The sequence below is a fragment of the Bubalus kerabau genome, chromosome 5 (assembly GCF_029407905.1).
Source record: "Bubalus kerabau isolate K-KA32 ecotype Philippines breed swamp buffalo chromosome 5, PCC_UOA_SB_1v2, whole genome shotgun sequence".
In the NCBI taxonomy this organism is placed as follows: Eukaryota; Metazoa; Chordata; class Mammalia; order Artiodactyla; family Bovidae; genus Bubalus; species Bubalus kerabau.
In genome coordinates, this window is record NC_073628.1 from 85,337,220 (window position 1) to 85,356,475 (window position 19,256).

The window sequence follows — 19,256 nt, forward strand, 5'->3', positions numbered from 1 at the left end:
GCAAATGCATTTTCTCCTTTTGAAAGAGTGTTTTATTGGATAGGTACTATTTCTTACTTAAATGACTGCTAGAATTTACTGGAGAAGCATCTAGATACGCAGTTTTGTGAGAAAGTTTTCCACTGTGCTATTTAGTGCTATTCAGACTTTAGATTCTGAAGAAGGTTCCTACCAAGAAGCTTTTTACTCTTGGAAAGCCCATCCACTATCAATGCCACAAATGCTAACAAGAAGCAAAAAGGAGTAATTACCAGAATTTTGGCTGGAGAAGATTCCTGTATATCAAGGTGCTATGCAGGTGGCCTAGACAGACTTTTGCTTTTATTCCTAATGCATGATACATGGTGGAAAGGAATGAACTTAAGCTTCCACCTCCATGAGCAGTAGTATTCTGTTCCTTCATTCTCCCCTCCCTTTCGCAAATATATTTACCTTGCCAGATGCTAACTTCTTTAAGCTGGTACCATTTCTTGTTTTGAGAGCCCCAGCACCCAGCTCAGTGCTAGGTAAACTGTAGGCACTCCAGTTTGTCAAGGTACAGATAACAATTAACACTGTCCCTCATGGTACTGCAGTGTTTTTGGAGCAAAAGGCAAGAGACTGAGTTTAGGACTTAACTCTTCTTAGGACTGCAAAGAAGAGATGCCTAGTAGCCTCCATCAAGAGAGACTGAAATGCTACCAGAATTCCTTAAAATTCTTTAGCACATAAGGCTCACTAATTTATCCTTGAGGTTATTAAAATATCAGCTGGCACCAGAATTTGTACCATAAACCTTAGATCACTCTTACTCTTTTTGAAGATGGAAGCAACACGATAGAAGAGAATGTATAATGGATTCTGGAAGTACAAGGCCTGATTTAAGGGATGTATGCTTACTGATCCAAGCACCAAATGAATAAACGTGCAAAATCTATGTACACTTCATAGTAAGTATGCAAGTGTACTGAAAATGTTAGTTGGTCAGTTGTGTCCGACTCTTTGTGACCCCATGGGCTGTAGCCCACCAGGCTCCTCTGTCCATGGAATTTTCCAGGCAAGAATACTGGAGTGGGTTGTCATTTCCTCCTCCAGAGGATCTTTCTGACAGAGATTGAACCCACATCTCCCGCATTGGCAGGCGGATTCTTGACCACTGCGCCACAAGGGTAAGTTAATATCAACTGAGCCCACAGAAATGAAGAGTTATAAGGTCACCTTAGTGGGAACACAAACACTTAGTCTCTCTCTGGATTGGGGTTAAATGCCACAAAGTCAGCTTCAGCGATACAGGTACTAGGTAAAAGATTTCTTTGTTCTTTTCCCAGTCTTCCCTCTTCATTTCTCAATTCCTATCCCTTTCTCCACCTTACCATTTCGGCAAGACCCAATTCACATCTGTCCTTTCAAAACAAAGCCTACCTCCAAATTTTAAATCCTCTTAGCATAATACACAAATTCACAGCTCAATATAGTAAACCTCCCAGGGAGATTTGATTTTTAAATCTGAAGGAATGAATTTTTACAGTGAATTTCAGTGGCTGTTTCAGGCAGATGGGGAGATGTTTTAGAAGCACAGGAGCATTATGTAGGGACCTATTAGACTATCCAAAGTAACCTACTTACGGGGCCAGACCAACTTCTGAAATTACTTTACTTTCACTTTAAATAAAACGGTTTTTCTCAGTACCCAAGAGGTTCAAATAAACTCTCTGAGACATTTTGTTGGTGTAGATTTTAAATTACAAGCTTGATCTGTTACCCCCAAATACAGTTTTTAAGGAAGATTAGTTACAAATCGTTGTCAGTACTTTCCAATGACAGGAAAAAATTACATGATAGTAAAACTGGATGAATTCTTTATGTGAGAGATAACAATTCTCTCATCACCAGATGGAATTACTCCAATTCATGCAATAAATTACCATTACATTTTAAAAAGCTGCCCTAGTTTTTCTAGGTGAGATCTCATGCCTATTTTAAATCAAGACATCAGTATGCTCTTGAGCTCAGCTCCCTCTCCATGGGACGCAGTGAGGACAAGCGTGGCTTTCCTGAGATGCAGCTGCCTCCAGGGACCAAAGCGTCATCTCAGATCTTTCCCCTCAGTGTGAAGGCACCTGGGAAATCTTCAGTTTCAGAAGCAATGGCCCTGGTGGCCAATGTAATACTACAGATTATTTAGAACTTCAATAGTGATTGAAAAAAGGAACAGGAAGGAAATTTTGACTTATCTTGACATAAAACCGGCAGAAATCAGCATTGCCAAATTTCTGTAACTAGAAATCATGAGGGTAAAACAGAAGAGGTTCGTCTATGTTGGGGATACCCACACAGTAGACTCTGTGAATGTCTCTTACAGAACCACATAAGATAGTACCATCAACATTTTATATATTTACATACAAGTTGAATACAAATTCTTAAAATTTATAATAGAACATTAAAATAATCTTCTAATAAAATCAGCCTTAAGTATAAGGAATCTAGATTTCAGTATCTTGTACACTTCTAAATAAATATCTTTGATCTATAATCCTTGAAAATATTATAGTTTATGGTGGCATGATAGAGACAAGTCAAACAGTATTGTAAGTAAAAATAAAACATCAATTTAAAAATAAGCCTAAAAACACACTGAGTTGAAATTATAGAAAATAAAAACACTAAGTATACAGTAATTAAATATCAGGTATAACCAAATGCGTGCTAAATGACACAATTTCAACTTCTATAAAAAGCCCTTTTAAAAATCATAAGTCTAAATAAATAAGCTGAAACACGAAGGGATGTACTGTACCAGCCAGTAACAACTAGTAAGAAAATTCTCTTTTTCTTTCAAATGATTCTAACTGAAAAACATGAAATAATGATCATTGCTAAAAAACTATAATTCATGTGTTTTGTTTCTTTTAGAATGCTATCAATGAGATAAAAAGGTTAAAGAAAGGCTTCCTAATTGTTAGATCACTGTACTTTAGAAAAGGAAAACTGACAGATTTAAATAAAAATCAGACATGTGTCTATTTAAGATATGATTGGATTTTCATCTAATGACCCTATATTAGGTCTGAATTAAGCCCATGATACGAATGCATATTCAAGCATCTGAGTGTCTGATCTGTTAATACTGAATTATATATGATGATTTAATTTCATTCATTAAAGTATTAGTTTATTTTACCTAAGACCAGAATCAAAACATCTAGAGCAGGAACTAATATCTTATTTACCTTTGTAGAAGGGGTCTTAGATTCTCAGAACATAATAGGTGCTCAGTAGGTCTTACTGAATTGAGCTGAATCCGGCATTCATTACAGGAAGCATTGAATCCATGATGAAACTGGTTGCCTGAGACTCAGGGGGAGCTATTCAGCTTTATCTCTAGGCCTGTGATGAACTTCTGGCTAGTTAATCAAGGTAACTGTCACTGTGTCTGTCACAGTTTCTCAATTCAGGGCCAAGACTTCTATAATTCATCTGTTCCACAGTTACGCCTTCTTGAAAGTTTTGTGCCTGCACATTTATAGTCATGTTGAAAGGATAATCTTTGTTATTCTATGTTGGGTTTTTGCTTATGGTAACTGTCTGAAACACACACACACACACACACACACACACACAAAACCATTTCGCAAGTGGAAAACAGAATCTGGAAAGAGTGCACAAAGCCTAAATTATATAGCTCCCAACGTGAACTAAAAAAGACACTGAAACCATAAGGAAACTCCTTTTCATTACACACAAACTTATTGCGGGATGGCTGGAAGCAACGTCTTTGGACCAACAATTGTAAATCAAGAGTGTCCTTTAACCATTAGCTTAGTGAAGTGAAGTCGCTCAGTCGTGTCCGACTCTTTGCAACCGTAGCCCACCAGGCTTCTCCGTCCATCGGATTTTCCAGGCAAGGGTACTGGAGTGGGTTGCTATTTCCTTCTCCAGGAGATCTTCCCGACCCAGGGATTGAACCCGGGTCTCCTGCATTGTAGGCAGACGCTTTACCATCTGAGCCACCAGGGAAGTCAACCATTAGCTTGAAGGTAGCCAAAAATGGTTTGGCTCCAATACTGCCCCGTCTAATTCTGCTCAGTGCAGCTCACTACACTGGGAGGCAGTGAGGAGGAGGTGGACATGCTGTCCAAAGACCATGCCTTCCATCCACAGTGCTCAGATCAATAGCGCGTCATTATGTGATTATTCTGAGAGTTCCTCTGGATTGCCATTTACAGTTGCTGTTGCTGATGTTTGTTGTTCCTCTGTGGGGAGTGGGGTGGGTGGGGGGCGGTGGGGAGGGCGGGCGCATGTTACGGAACTCCTGAAATAAAAGCTGCTTAGAAAGGTTCACTCTTTGATTCTCACTGCCAGCATGCCTGTCCCTCTTGAATGCTTGCTAGGAGAGGTAGATCCAGTGTTTAAGTTCTGCTATTCCCTGTAGTAACTTAGTGTAATAGAAGTCCACGTTGTCTGCAAAGTCTGTACAAACGGGTGACTCCATGTCACCAAAAGTGCAGTATAACGCAGTTCCTCCCACACTAAGCAAAACCGTCACTATGCACAGCAAGACCAGTAAAATACAGGAACCACCTCCAACTTCATCTGCAAATAGGAAAACAGAGTAAGGTTAAGCTGACTCAAGAGTCAAATTCTAGTATCTTGTCTCACCGATTAAGATAACCAGATGTTTGTAATGTTAGTCCTCTAAGGATGGTCCCTGATAGAAAGCTAGTGTACCAATGACTACGAGGACCTGTTACCATAAAGATACACACTTGTGGAACTTGTGAATGCTAAAATGAAAACTAGTTCATTTATCCAACGGATGTAACCACTTCCATAAAAAAAGAAGAAAAAATCTGGCAGTACATCTCAAACACATGTGGTTAAGGATTTTTATAGAAACAGGATTATGTAATTGTATTCTCCTTTGACATATTTAGTTTAGTAGCTCTTCATAGTTAATAGACCTTAAGAGATTTAATAGTTTATACTTAGTATACTTCTTATACATACAAATAAAAAGGACTGTATCATTTGTGCTGTGTTTCTTAAGTTTTTTGGGGGGTTTTGGTCAGTTCAATACTTTTATCATCTTTTCTGTTTTTGCCATGATTCCCACTCACCCTCTTATCTTTGTTAGCAATCTATTTTATGTATTTTTTCAGCTATTTCTTTATCATATATTTATGTACAAACATTTAGATATAATTTATTTTAAAACACCTATTTTGTTTTATTTATCTACATGCACTGACACGGTTTAGAGCTGTGCTGTCCGGCATGGCAGCCAAGAAGCGCAGGTGGCTACTGAGCACAAGTTATATGACTTAGTCTAAGATGAGATGGTGCCTAAGGGAACTAGGGACTGTCAGTTCCAAATCCAGGGTTCCTCCTACTAAATTCAGTACCAATTGGTACAAACAAAGAACTGAGCACTTTATCTAGAGAAGACTCTGATAGGTACAAGCAAGGTTCAGAGGTAAAAATGAGGAGTGAGAATAGATTATTTCCACGGCTCCTGCCAGCTTTATAGTTGTAAAAATTTAGAAACATCTACAGCTATCACTTTATGTCATACTTAGAAACTGTGTCTACACGCTGACATCATTATTTAATAATGCAGTTGTTTTATAAACATGAAAAGCACACTGAGAGATTCTAGGCCATGTTTCTACTCACTCTGATTTACCCAGGCCTTAGGTAAACTTAACAACAACCTTAAATACTAGCCCAGGAGGAAAGAAAAAAATCAAACAACAGCAACAGTGTTAAACTACTGCTCTTGAGAGACACTTTTTCCCATAGAGTTGAGAAGAAATCACCAAAGAGAATATATTTGTAATTTATAAATATTTTCCACAACAATCAAGGAGTACTGACTGCCACTGAAAAGAAGACAAAAACAGCAGGCTCACTAAAAACAAAAAGTCAGAAAACAAAACACTAAACAAGAAACTGAAATGAGCTCTGAACACTGACAACTATCTGTGGGCCAGGCAGGCAAGGAGGTGAATTTTGCAACTGGTCACTTATTTGAGCAAACAGAACACTTAGGACTTACTTAAGAACTTATGATAGTTCACTTCTCTGTGTTCCTTTATATAATGCAACTAAGTCTACATATTCTTTACAAATCCTATTAACAAACATCTTATTGTACATTAATTCATTCTTTTGGCAAACACGGATCAAATCTGTGCCAGACACAGTGCTGAGCACGCTACCTTGATCTAGGCTGTCGTCTATTTCTTGGAACCTCACTCTTCGCTTGGATGGTTTCTGCTGCATCTGGGCAGGACGATCTCCTACAGTATCATTCCTCTTCTTCAATATAGAGACCAGTCCTTCAGCAGGAACAACCTGTCAGAAACGACAAGCACCGTCTGTTATATCATGGTAAGACACCTCAGGGATATTTTACATGTAATGGTGAGAAGGCTAATTCAATTCAACAAGTGTTGGAATGCCTATTAGAGTTTTAACCATAGGAAAAAAAAAAAAATATAACAATTATCAAAATTTTACAAAATAATACTTTCACTTGTATTCAGATACTGCCAAATACACACTTCTAAAACACTGATTTCTAAAGCCTTGAATTGAATCCAGGGCCAGGCAGCGTGACACAGCATCGACTGGAAATCAGGCCTCCTTTAAAGCTCCCCTTACCTGTTATGTCATCTATAAAATGATTCCTTTCCGACTCTCTTTGCTTAATCATGAGTGCTGGGTTTTGCTTTACAACAGAGGCTTTTTTTTCATTCATCAGCAACTTTTAAGAAATGAATATGTGAGGCTAAAAATATACTTGATACCAACTTTTTAACATCAAAATCAGTGTTGTCATCAATTTCTCTGAGAAACTACACGTTTACTAAGTAATGTTACAGTGCTCTAAACACTAAGAACTTCTCTTCTAGAATATCTCTCAGACCCAGTTTACTAGGCACGTATTACCCTGTAGTATGCATAGTGTGACAAATTATGGCCAGTAGGCCAAAGGTCCACGGCCTAGCTCTGTAAACACAATTTAACTGGAATACAGCCAAGCTCACTCATCCACATATTGTATGTGTCTGCTACAAAGGGAAAACTAAATACAGGCCATAACATCTAAAATATTCAATACTTGGCCCTTCATAGAGTTTGGTATTATCTCTTAAGTCCCCCACCTCTGCCCCTTTCTACGCTGTCTTTCTGGTTTTCACTTGGGATACCTCTCCTCTCCCTCCACCCCACCCTTTATTTAGGATCAAAGACAAAACAGAAACCCTTGCCATTTTGGAATGAAAAGACTCCGAAGTGTAGGGAGAAACAGAAGAGAATTGGTTCGTAGAGCCAGGCTGGGAGACTAGAGGCCTTACCAAAGGCCCCCTAAGCAGTATGTTGATTCACACAGGTTGACTTGAGGCTGCCTGCTTGGACAAGCTGCAGGTGATGACACAGTTGGGCACTGTGTGCCTAACACTGTACATGTCAGTGATCTGCAGGTATCACATCACTGTAAGCTGGCCACTTCCTGTAATGTCATTTATCTGATCAATGGTATAAAATACTTAATATGACTTGGAGTTCCAGCCAACCATCTCTGATAATACATTATTTGGAGTTCCAGCCAACCCTCTCTGATAATAAATTATACATAAATATTATAGATTCTATTAGTTCTTTTTATAACTCAAGGCTTTTAGGGTCAAATAACTCAATATTGTCTTCTACTGGGCTTCCCTGAACATGGGTCTATAGAAACCATTATCTCAAAAAAAAAATCAATATCAGTAATTTATTCTTTTTATAGAAAATATGTATTTCAGATGATGTATTTCTTTTGAGAAAGCTAAAGTACTTTAGTGACATTAAAATGGTAAGTACAAATTATGTAAAGGAAGTTTTCAATCTTTCATCAGAAAGTAAAACATTAAAGAGAATCTTCATAAAACAAAGAAAAACTTTACAAGCATCATGCTGAAACTGGGTACTTAAGGGAGAAAAAGAAGTCCTAATACGTTTCTAAAGGGCAAGACATGGAAAATGGAAATTAACTTTTCATTGACTCATTTACTATCAATTTTCTCGATAAAATAGTATTTACCAAAAGTGATGGCACCTATCACAGGTGCTTTCAAATTGCTTTAACTACTTAGAATAAACAATTCTGTTAAGAATAGCTCTGAAGAAGACCCCCAGAATTGCATTACTATTAACTGTATATCATTGTGATCTGAGTTTTGAATCTGTAAATTCAAGAAACAGACTCAACAGAAAATCTAAAGAACTGCAACTATGAGTAAATGGATGGTGAAAGGCCAAGAGAAACTCTCAGAATCATCTGGAAAGACACAGATGGTGCTTCTAAGACCTAGAAGCTATACTAGGTGCAGGAGCTGTTAGGCCCCCACTTTAGCTCCTGCCTGGCCTAATTTGGGGTGTTTGGCTCCAGAAGTCAAGTAGTTACGGGATACAAGCCTTTCCAAGTGGCCCCATCTTATTTACCATGGGTGGCAGTGAACTTTGGCAAATTTTTTAAAGAGGGAAGAAGAAAGAGTATGAGAAATTACAGTTATGTGGGATGAGCCAACATGCTGTCTTGACACCCTCCCCACTCAACCCTTAATTCCTAGCAAAATCTAACCACAGGCTTTACTTTCTTTTCCTTTTTCTCTCCCACCAAGAACATGTTTCAGCAAGACAGTGTCTGAAGTGAAGGAATGTGCTGTTTTCCGTTATTTCCCTTCAGTCTTGCTCAGGGATCTTCTCCAGGGATCCTTTTCTAACTGCCCTTTGGTCCTACAGACTATAGGGACGGTGGGACCAAGTTTAGGCATAGGAGATGCAAGCCAAAAGGGAAACTCTTAGAAGACAGGTCTTTTCTGTTCTGCGAGGAGTTTTGAAAGGTCTTAGAACCTACCCCTAGCGTGGAAATTCCTACTTACCATGCTAAGGCAATTGAACAAAAAATTAAAGAAATGGCTTCGGTAGAGTTTAATTTTATGGTAGAAGGGCAAGTTAGTTAAAACAAGATCATGGTGTTAGTCTTGGGTCTCATTCAAAAGTTTGCCAAGTGTTTCTAAGTTTAGGGGACACAGAAATGTGTCTTCTTCAAACTACTTAAAAAAATTTCTATGCTTCTATGCCTTTTAATTTTTTTATCATAATATCAAGATTAAAAGGTTAAGAAATTTTAAACCTCAAAAAACAAAGCTTTAAAAACTAAATTTAGGTAATTCTCTGGTGATCCAGTGGTTAGGACTCTGTGCTCTCACTGCTGAGGGACCGGGTTCAACCCCTGGTTGGGGGAACTATGATCCCACAAGCTACATGGTACAGCAAAAAAAAGAAAAAAATAAAACTAAACTAAATTTAGTTTCCCACTTCAATTACCAAATTCCTTTCCTACTAAAACAAAGTATACCAAGCCTTTACACTGATAACAAGAAGAATGTCTAAGCTGCAATTAGTATAATTGTTACTGGTCTACACTATGAATTAGTGCAGAATTAAAAAAAAATAATGAAATATCCACCTGACCTAGCTCTGCATGGGCTTCCCAAGTGGCATCAGTGGTAAAGAACCGGCCTGCCAATGCAGGAGATATAAGAGACACGAGTTCCATCCCTTTGTAGGGAAGATCCCCTACAAAGGAGGAGGGCATGGCAACCCACTCCAGTATTCTTGCCTGGAGAATCCCATGGACAGAGGAGCCCGGTGGGCTACAGTCCATAGGGCTGCACAGAGTTGGACACAACTGAAGCGAGTTAGCATGCATGATAGCTCTGTATATTTGTAAATAAATAGCTCTCCTGCACTTCCCCTCAAATATCAATGATCATCACAAACAGCATTTTAAGAATGAACTGGTTATAAAAACAAGATTATTCTGCAACTCTGCTGGCACAAGAAATCATAATATGACAAGGAAAAAAACAGACAGGCCTTGCTATTAAATCTGCCTCCTTAAAGGAGAAAATAGATATGAAATAATATTATTTTATTGACCTAGGCTTTGCTCAACCCAGAACCTTAAGGCTGGTAAATTTTGCTTGGTTTGCAACTAACTTGATAATATTCATAAATCATATTACAAATAGCTTGAACGCCAGCATTCTCACTGTAGAAACACATGTCAAGTTTTCTGCTACTATTCTTCACTGAAGGAAAAAGTCATGGTTCTCTGTTTGGTCCTTTAGATCTAGGTTCCATAATAAGAACTATAGTTTAGTGAATCTCCACCCTTTCTGTAAATACATTTACATAATATGTCATACTTAAGTCCTATTTTACAGATGAAGAAGTCAAGCTGAGACAGATTAAATAACTTGCTTACATTTGTAGCACCAGTTATTGGCAGAGTTGAATACAAAGACAAGATTAAACCTCCTGCCATGTCCTTAATGTGAAGAGATCTTATTTTCCATGATTATTAAAATTTTGCTTAGTGTCATTTGTTATATACTACAATTAAAGTGAGATGAACAGAACTTTCAAATGAACCTAATAAGTTTCTTTTGTCTTTCCAAAGCACTTTATACAACAAATCCTTATCTTATAAGTCACCTGAATTAAGAGATACTTAAATTAATGGCTAAATCTATCTAGAGACACAGGAGGAGATGGTTAGATGAAAGATCATTTGTGTCATTCAATTCATCTGGAAGTAGATTAATGTCATGGCTACTACAGCAAATTAACATGACAAGTCACAGCTGGAGCAACAGGAGCTGAGGCTAAATGGAGGAAAGTCATCTTCTAGAAAGAACACAGTGGTTATCTCCCCACACTGCTGCATCTTAGAACACACTGCAATTCGGAGAGTGAAAAACAAATGATGACGAAGTACAGTGATACTGAATTTTTCCAAGATTAATTTAAAAAGGAAAAAAGTTTTTTAAAATAAAAATATGAGTTTTATAATGCACCTAAGTTTCTAAATTAGGCACTATCTCATATTTTTGTATTTAGGTTTTATTTGTTTAAAGGGACAATTTAGTAAGTATAAAATAGGAAAAGAAACGGGTAAGAATGTCAAGACACCATCCCACGTTTTAATCCCCAGTAAATCATTTTAAATGATTCCAAAGGTAGATTCCAAAACAGAACTCCTGATTCTCTTTCCCTCAAAACTGCTCCATTAGCAAATCTTGTTAGTTCCTCCTTCATAAATATATATCTTCACCACATCCATTGCTACTGAGTCCTTCACTATTTCTCACTTGAATAATTGCAATAACTGGATTGATCTCCTTTCTCTGGCCTCTGCCTCCCCTTTTCTAGTCTCCGTAGAGCAGGCAGGAAACAAATAAAATCACATCTTCTGCTCAAAATCCATCTCAAAATGTTACCACTGATTAAGTTAATTCCAGTGCCTTATCTTGGTCTACGAGGCCCTCAGGGAACTCGCTCAGCTTGTCTTCTCCACCTGCATGTCCACCGTTCTGTTCGCTGTGCTCCAGCTTCGCTGGCCTTCCTGCTGGTCCCCTCACTGCCCTCCCCTCCACCCTGGTTAGCCAGAGCCCATTCCTCCACCCTCCCCAGCACTTTGGTCTCTCTATACCCCTTCATCCTGCTAAAATTTCTTCACAGCCATTATCAATATATAAAACGGTACTGTTTATTTTTATGTGAACTTAACTTATTATGTGTCTCTCCCTCTAGAGAGTAAGTATCATGAGGGCAGGCACTTGATCTGTATTCACTGGTATCTCCTTAGTTTCTAAAATATAGTAGGTGCTCAATAAATATGCCAAAGAGCAAATAAATATACACATGAGCAATTTATATAAAGCCCCTAGCCTATACTTACTCAAATAACATAGCCTTTCCCCTTAAAATAATCAAAACCAAATCTATCCTTAAAGGTGATTTATTTTTCTAAGTGAACTAGGTCAAAATAAGAAAAGAGGAGCAGGGGAAGGCTTATTGTATACAGGTGGCTGTTGGGCTTTGCAGAGAATACAAAAATGCATTCAACAGGATCCTTGCCCTTCAGGAGCTTGCAATTTAGTGAAGAGGGCAATATACAAACACGTGTGTGTGTCCTTTAATAACAGGACAGGTAGATAGAACTTTGGGAGGAATGATGTTCAGGCCCCTCCCTCATCTGCAAGTCAAAGGAAAAAACATTATGGACTTTGGTGATCAAGAAACAATGCCAGCAGCTAGCATTTATTGAGTACTGCCCATGACGGGCACTGTGCTTGGCACTCTACATGCTAAAAAGGCAGAGCTTAGACCTCGAGAGTGGACAAGAAATAAATGTGTGGGGAAAGAGTTTGTCACTCCAGAGCAGAGTAAGACTAACACAGAAGGTGAAGACCAGAGGTGACAATATTCGAGTAATTCCTGGGAGGCAGCAGGGAGGCCAGGCTGACAATAGTTAACAGTTTGAGAACAAAGGAACAGCAGGAGATGGTGTTGGAAAGGCAAAGTGGGCCAGATCACCAAGTGTCTCGAACATCAAGCCATTACTATAGAGCCCTTATCCTGGAGCCAAATGGAGTCATGGGAAAAGACAGACAAGCAAACATTATTTTATAGCAGAGGTTTAAACTCACAGTCTATGTGTTAGATCCAGACCCTCAGGTGTGTTTGGTTGCACCTAGAGAATTTCAAAAAGCTATTCAGCTTTCTAGACAAGAAATGGGAACGTTCCCCCATCACCTATAACCGAGTCATTTCATTTACCCGTGTTGCCTGAGTGGCTGGGGGATCCTATCGAGACACGACTTTTATACAGTACTAAATATAAGACCATTTGAAGGAGGAGAAGATGATATGAGCAATGGGGACACTTATTAAGTAGCTACTGCAAGAGTTCAGAAAGAGGCAGTAAAGATGTAAATTTAAAGAACGATTTAAATGGAAAAGAAAAGGAGCTGGGTCCACGAGACCTGACAAATAAGAGATGAAGTAAGTAGTCAGAAAATTTAGAGGGCAGGATAAAAAAGAAAGGCAAAGATGAGACCATCTGGCACAGAGAAAGGATAGGTAATCCCTGGATAATCCTCTGGGGCTCATTAGACACTTACATAAATCCTGGGTCAAGCATTTTCCATGCACCCTCTTACGTTATTAGAAGACTATATTTCCTCTATGGTGACGAAGCTGGGTTAACCCTGCTCCCCTTAAAATAGTCATTCAAGAAAACACCATGATTGCTGTTTCTAAGATTCTCCTTTGTCTGAGATCCACGGAAGAGCTAATTATATGATTTCCTAAAATCCTGCTGCTTGATCTTAGCCTTGCATCTTACATTGGTAAGGGAATCCCACAGTGGTTACTTAATGTAACTTAATCCCCGATCCCACCCAAGAGACAGAGATGACTACTGCACAGAAGTCACTTAGATTAGTTTCTCTGGAGACAAACTCAACACCAATTCTGGGTTGTTACCTTTCTCCCCATCAGAAAGTTCTAGGTTATGTCCTTCCCTATTTTGGTTCCCGTGAGACAGGTAGACCTAAAGCTAAGTAATGCTGCCGATATAGACACAGGACAAGGAACACGTGTTGCCCTCTTTCAGATTAAAAGTTTTTTTAAAGACCCAAGCAGTAGTAAAGCAGTAAAGAAATTATGATATTATTTCTAAAAACAAAAATCGCTTGAATCTGAAGCCTTTAGTTTTCTGAACATATGACATCTCTGCCAACAGATTACACATACATATGTTAAATGAAAAATGAATGGTTTACTTTCATATGGCATATCATGTTGCCAAAATCTGCTCATAAAGGGATCTCTGAATTACATACTATGATTATTTTCAATGTGAATAGATTAACTTTTGTAAAAATTTATCCAATACTTGATGTGATACTTATTTAGAAAACAAAACAACTCCCTCTTCTCCACATATGTAGCAGCCTACTATGGGCTGAGTGGACTTTTATTATCTATAGCAGTATGAGGCTGGTTCCTAATGCCTCCTTGAACTTGTACAGCATATTTCCTCCTAAGGTTCTGATGTTAGGAATAGCTAAAGAGTTTAAAGAGACGATAATGCAATCCTCCCAGGTTCCAGAACAAAGCAAGTCAATGATGTGTTAGCATTACTAGGTTGCTGGGTAAGAGGAGTTTGCATTCTGACATTAAAATGTCAGGGTATTATGGGTATTGAGAAAAAATTTCATCTTTTTCTAGAAACTAGGATAGTCAAATTCAGTAAACAGGTAGCACCTGCAGTCAGACAACTGTTAGACTGAGGCTTCACACATATAGCATCCTTCTCTGAATTTTTAATCACTGCATCTGTAATGTCATGGCACTCAGAAGTTACATAAAAATCACTGAATGAGGGGATAAGTGAGTGAATCGCTCTAACGTACAGACACTCCACATATGATGAACTTTTTTCTTAAGAATCTATGAAATGAACATAAATGTTTTTGATGCTTTTTGAAAACAGTAGAGAGGGGTAGAATGGGGAGGGAGGTGGGAGGGATGTTCAAGTGGGAGGGGACATGGGTAAACCTATTGTTGATTTCATGTTGATGTTTGCTGGAAATCAACACAATACTGTAAAGCAATTATCCTTCCATTAAAAACAAATTTTTTTTAAAAGATTAAAAAAAAACCATTAGTATGATACGTTTGATGACAGTGTGTCAGGTTCTAGGTTCTTTTTTTACATAAGAAAGAACAGCAATGCTTCGGATACTAAGCTATTATTTTACTTAGCAAAATTATTCTGGCTTTGAAAACATTTCCCAAACCTAGAAAAGTTTCATTTATACATATTTCTTTATTAATGAATTAAATTACTGTACATGTTTTTAGTTCTTTTTTGTTTTGTTTTGTTTTTAGTTCTCTATGAGATTTTGTATACATTATCTCATCTTAATGAAATAATGATGTTTAAGAAAAACAACAAACACTTCCACTGTGCTGGTAATGGCTATCAGGGCCAAGCTCCACTGAAGTCAAGGCTGAGCAATGCAGAAATGGCAAGAGAATGAAGGCAGAGAGAGATATGGCAATGAGAGAACATACCATTATATTCTACCATAAACACAGTGGTAGAAAGTGTGACAGGCTGTGAGGGGGTCTGTGAGGGGCGGAGTCACTGACAAGAAATGATGAATTTGGGAGAGAAGGACTCACAAGGAGAGCACAGTTATGTGGAGGAACACAGGCTAGGAGCCTCAGTGGCTCCTGAGGGCAGGAAAAATATCCGTGAATATTATTTAGTTATTAAGAAATTATGTTCTTTATCCTCTGTTCACAAAAGTATGGACAAGTGTGGCAGCAGAGAGCCCCTCAAATGCCATGAACTTCATCTGATTCCTCACTGTATCTTCATCACCTGACACATGGAAGACATCCTTAACGCAATTTCACTGAAAGCATGAAATAAACAGTGTTTGGATTAAAAAGAAGTTTGCGCTTAAAAGCAAACCCCCTATTACCTGAACATTTTACTTAGCTCAAAACTTCATTCTTAAGGCACTAAGGAAACAGTAAGCACAGTGATTTTCAGTTTCAAAGTTTAAAAACTTTTCCTGACACAGTTAGGCAGATTTTATGAAAGTATATTTTTTAGGATGGAGAAGGAGTATTCAGAAAACAGTCTGTTTAGCATTAACATAGAAAAGTAAACTAGCTTTGTCAGTCATATGCAGCTTCTGGGGTTTTAAAAACAGTACAATTTAACAGACTAACAGACTTTTAGGAAAGGGGACCATTGTGCATAAAAAGTAATTTCACAGGAAGGACGATTTTAAGATGTACATAGCATAATCTCCATGGAGGAAACCTAGGAAGAGCTGACATTATGAGTTTTAGGAAGGACTATTCCATTTAGTTGTAGTACAGTGTTAATTCAACAGTAATTCCCCACCATAAATGGGGAGGAGAGACTCAACAGGAGTCTCTCTTAAGGCAGGAAGACTCAACAGGAGCACTCTGTCCTTCTCCGCAGTTTATACTTCAAAAAGTAAAACTAGACCGTACAACAAGTCAGCTTGATTCTTGAAAAGAAGCAGTTAGACAGTAGTAAAGTTCTGGTATTAAACCTAGATTTGGATATGGTTGTGACTTTGCTTTGATAATTCCCTGTACCAGAAGTCTGATGAAAATAAAGAGAAAGGAGTTCTGGGTCCAGTGTTATACTATTAGATCTATTTAAAATCTTTTTTTTTTTTTTTTACTATTCTTAAAAATTATGATACAAAAATTATATATACATACACACACACACATAACATTGCCATTTTAACCATTTTTAAGTGAAATTATATTCATGTTGTATAACCACCACCAGTATCTAGTTCTAAAATTTTCATCATCCCAACAAAAACTCTGCACTCATTAAGCACTACTAAACAATTTTCAGGAAAAAAATTAAGAAGAAAAGTCAGTTTATGGAGGGTTGACTGTCAATGGCAATAAAAAGATCTAGTTAAAAAGAATGACTATTTTATCTATTTTGTGAAGAAAAAAATTTTAAATATCATAGTTAATAGAGAGTTGACTATAAAATGCAAGAAAGCAAGCTAGTAACATGACAGTAATTATCTTAGAAAGCTCTCACAGGGTTTCATTTCCATATGTATTCTGTTGTCTACTTTGGCTTGGCTACATTTCCATCTTCTAATTGATGGTTTTTTATTTCAGTGATAATGCAGAATCAGAAAACAACAGATACAAATTAAATTAAAAGCTTAATTGGAAAAAAATATAAGATGAGACAAGAAGAAAAGTAGTTAGCATCCTAATTCTCAAAGAAATAAACAGAATTAGATGGTAGCTCCATAAGGCTGGTAACAGTATTTGAAGTCAGTATTTGAAGGCTGAGTCAGTATTTGAACTAAGGTTGTCACATACCGCTCTTTCTACTAGGTCAGGCTGCCTTTCGGAGGTGCTGTAGTTTTGGTATGGTACCTGCCGCCCCGGCCTGAACTTTAAAAAACTGTATTTTCAAACAAAGGATTTGGTCACTTTGATATTCTCTCCTGCCCTCTTTTTTGGTTTTGATTAGCTTAATTACTATTTAGAGAAACTTTAAAACTTTGAATTATTTGTAAAATTTGACTTAGTCAAGGAGTATTTAGTTTGTTCAAACCTAGAGCTGATAAATCCAGTCTGTATTTCCAACTCTTACTGTATTTTAAAATGTTTCATTCATTGTTATACTGTTTTAAAGAATTTCAAAATATGTTAGTATTAAGAAGAAACAGTAGTATTTTATCTTCTAGATGTATGACAAGAAATGTAAGATTTCCTTACAAGAATGTAACTAATCTTGTCTTATTCATAATTCCCAGGCCTGCCGAATGAAAATCGTAAAAATACGAAAAATGGTGTATATAATACTTACTATACTGGAGGCATGCAATATAATTACCTGAGGTATAAACATCATGATTATACATAGTGAGTCAAAGTTTATGCTAACTAAATTTCCCTGTCATGTTTGAGGCCAGAGAAAAATTCACAAAAGCAAGGCAATACTTAACATATATGTGCTTTCAAATTTCATTTTACTTTTAAAATTATATTTATATTAAATCTCAAATTTACCTCTGCGATCTCTATCCTTTTTGCAAGATCATCGAGAGAGAGACAGCTTTCATCAGAAGGCAGGTTCTCCTGTAGGCTATAGGATGCTTCTTCAGGAGAAAGATCTTGAAGGAAATCAGAGTCTTCCTCTTGGTTATCTTCATATGAGAGGGAATCTTCAGTATCTCTTAAGCATCCTTCTAAAAGGCTGTTCAAATAGTCGTCTGTCTCTTTACTGACTTGTTTTTCCTTATCTCCCTGTTCCTCTGGGGCCATATACACCTCTGGTAGCACTGTACTTAAATCAGACACTGGATTATTTTCACAAAGTACACTCTCAGAACCCTCTGAGTCAGCCTGCCCCTCTGGTGATTTTCCATCACGCTCTGTGAGATCAGGTTGCTGCAGCTCATTTAATTCATTGTTCTCAAGTTGGTCTGTGGGCAACGCCTCAGAAGCATCCAGGAGTGGCAACCGGAGTTCCTTTCTCTGTGAGTATTTACCCTCAGAAATCAACGCAGGAGGTATATGGTCAGAGCCTGGTAAAATCAATGGCTCTGTCACTGACGGGCTGGAAACCTTAGGGTCCTTAGCAATGCGCTCTGTTTCGGCCACGTCTTGGCAGGCCTCTGTCTGAGCCAGCTGCAAGCGGCTGTCATCCTCAGGAGCGTTCCCTGAGGAGTGGGGGCTGGACCTGCTCCCTGCCGACTCCGAGGGCTGGGCGTGGAGCTCCTGCGTGGCTTCAGAGCTGCAGAGTGGCTCCTCCGTGTGGCCCTTTCCTGCAGTTACCGGGAGGCTCCGGGGATCTGCCTGCCTGACCATCTCATTACAGCAGGGACTGCTCTCCAGGGTCTCTTCTTTATTTTGGCTTTCTTTTCCTGATTCCATGACAAGACAAATTTCACTCTCTGAAGATGAAGAAAAACAAGTGGTTTTAAGATTCAACACGGCACTTTGTACAGAAGGGAAGAGAAAGGACATGAATTATACGTGGGACACAGTAATGCTCTGCACCTCTGAAATGGAAATTCAACCTGTTGGATTATAGCATCTTTAAGTAGAGGAAATACTCTAAACATTTAGTAAGTAATCCTTTAGATATAAAAATTAACAGATTATTCAAAAACATGTTAAGAACAAGAATATATTGCTTAGTCTTCATTATAATTGGAAAAAACGTCATTTTTCAAAGGTTTAAAAGACATTCTAAACTTGATTAGCTGCATCTATTTAAACAACTATTTTAAAGTGTGGGAGAATTATTTTCAGTATGTTTATGAAATATACTGTATCATATTGTAAGAAAAACAATACTGGTTCTGATCTATTAAGGCTAATTAAGGAACATGCTGGGCTGTGCTTAGTCACTCAGTCATGTCTGACTCTCTGTGACTCCATGGACTGCAGCCCACCAGGCTCCTCTGTCCATGGGGATTCTCCAGGTAATACTGAAGTGGGTTGCCATGCCCTTCTCCAGGGGATCTTCCCAATCCAGGGATTGAAACCAGGTCTCCCACATTGCAGGCGGATTCTTTACCATCTGAGCCACCAGGGAAGCCCAATAATACCGGAGTGGGTAGCCTATCCCTTCTCTAGGTATATTTCTGACACAGGAATCAAACCAGGATCTCCTGAATTGCAGGTGGATTCTTTACCAGCTGAGCTTCCAGGGAAGCCCCTAAAGAACATAAATCTGTTTAAATTTATTTAAGCATCCTTAATAATAGCATCTTTAATTAATGTATTAGAAAATTACTTGTAACTTCTCAAGGGGAAGTAGTAACAGG

The 19,256-nt window shown here is 38.1% G+C and overlaps 1 protein-coding gene across 2 annotated transcripts in view; it reads right to left on the reverse strand.

Moving 5' to 3' along the window:
* Positions 1-4,253: 4,253 nt before the first annotated feature.
* The window catches only part of CNST (consortin, connexin sorting protein), a 95,138-nt gene continuing 80,135 nt past the window's right edge, over positions 4,254-19,256 (reverse strand). For both annotated transcript variants that reach the window (XM_055582066.1, XM_055582067.1), the window contains 3 exons: positions 17,491-18,377; positions 6,201-6,336; positions 4,254-4,575 (listed from right to left, as the gene is read on the reverse strand). In XM_055582066.1, the coding sequence (XP_055438041.1) occupies positions 4,370-4,575; positions 6,201-6,336; positions 17,491-18,377 (1,229 nt within the window). In that variant the 3' untranslated portion in view covers positions 4,254-4,369. The remainder of the gene's footprint in view (positions 4,576-6,200; positions 6,337-17,490; positions 18,378-19,256) is intronic.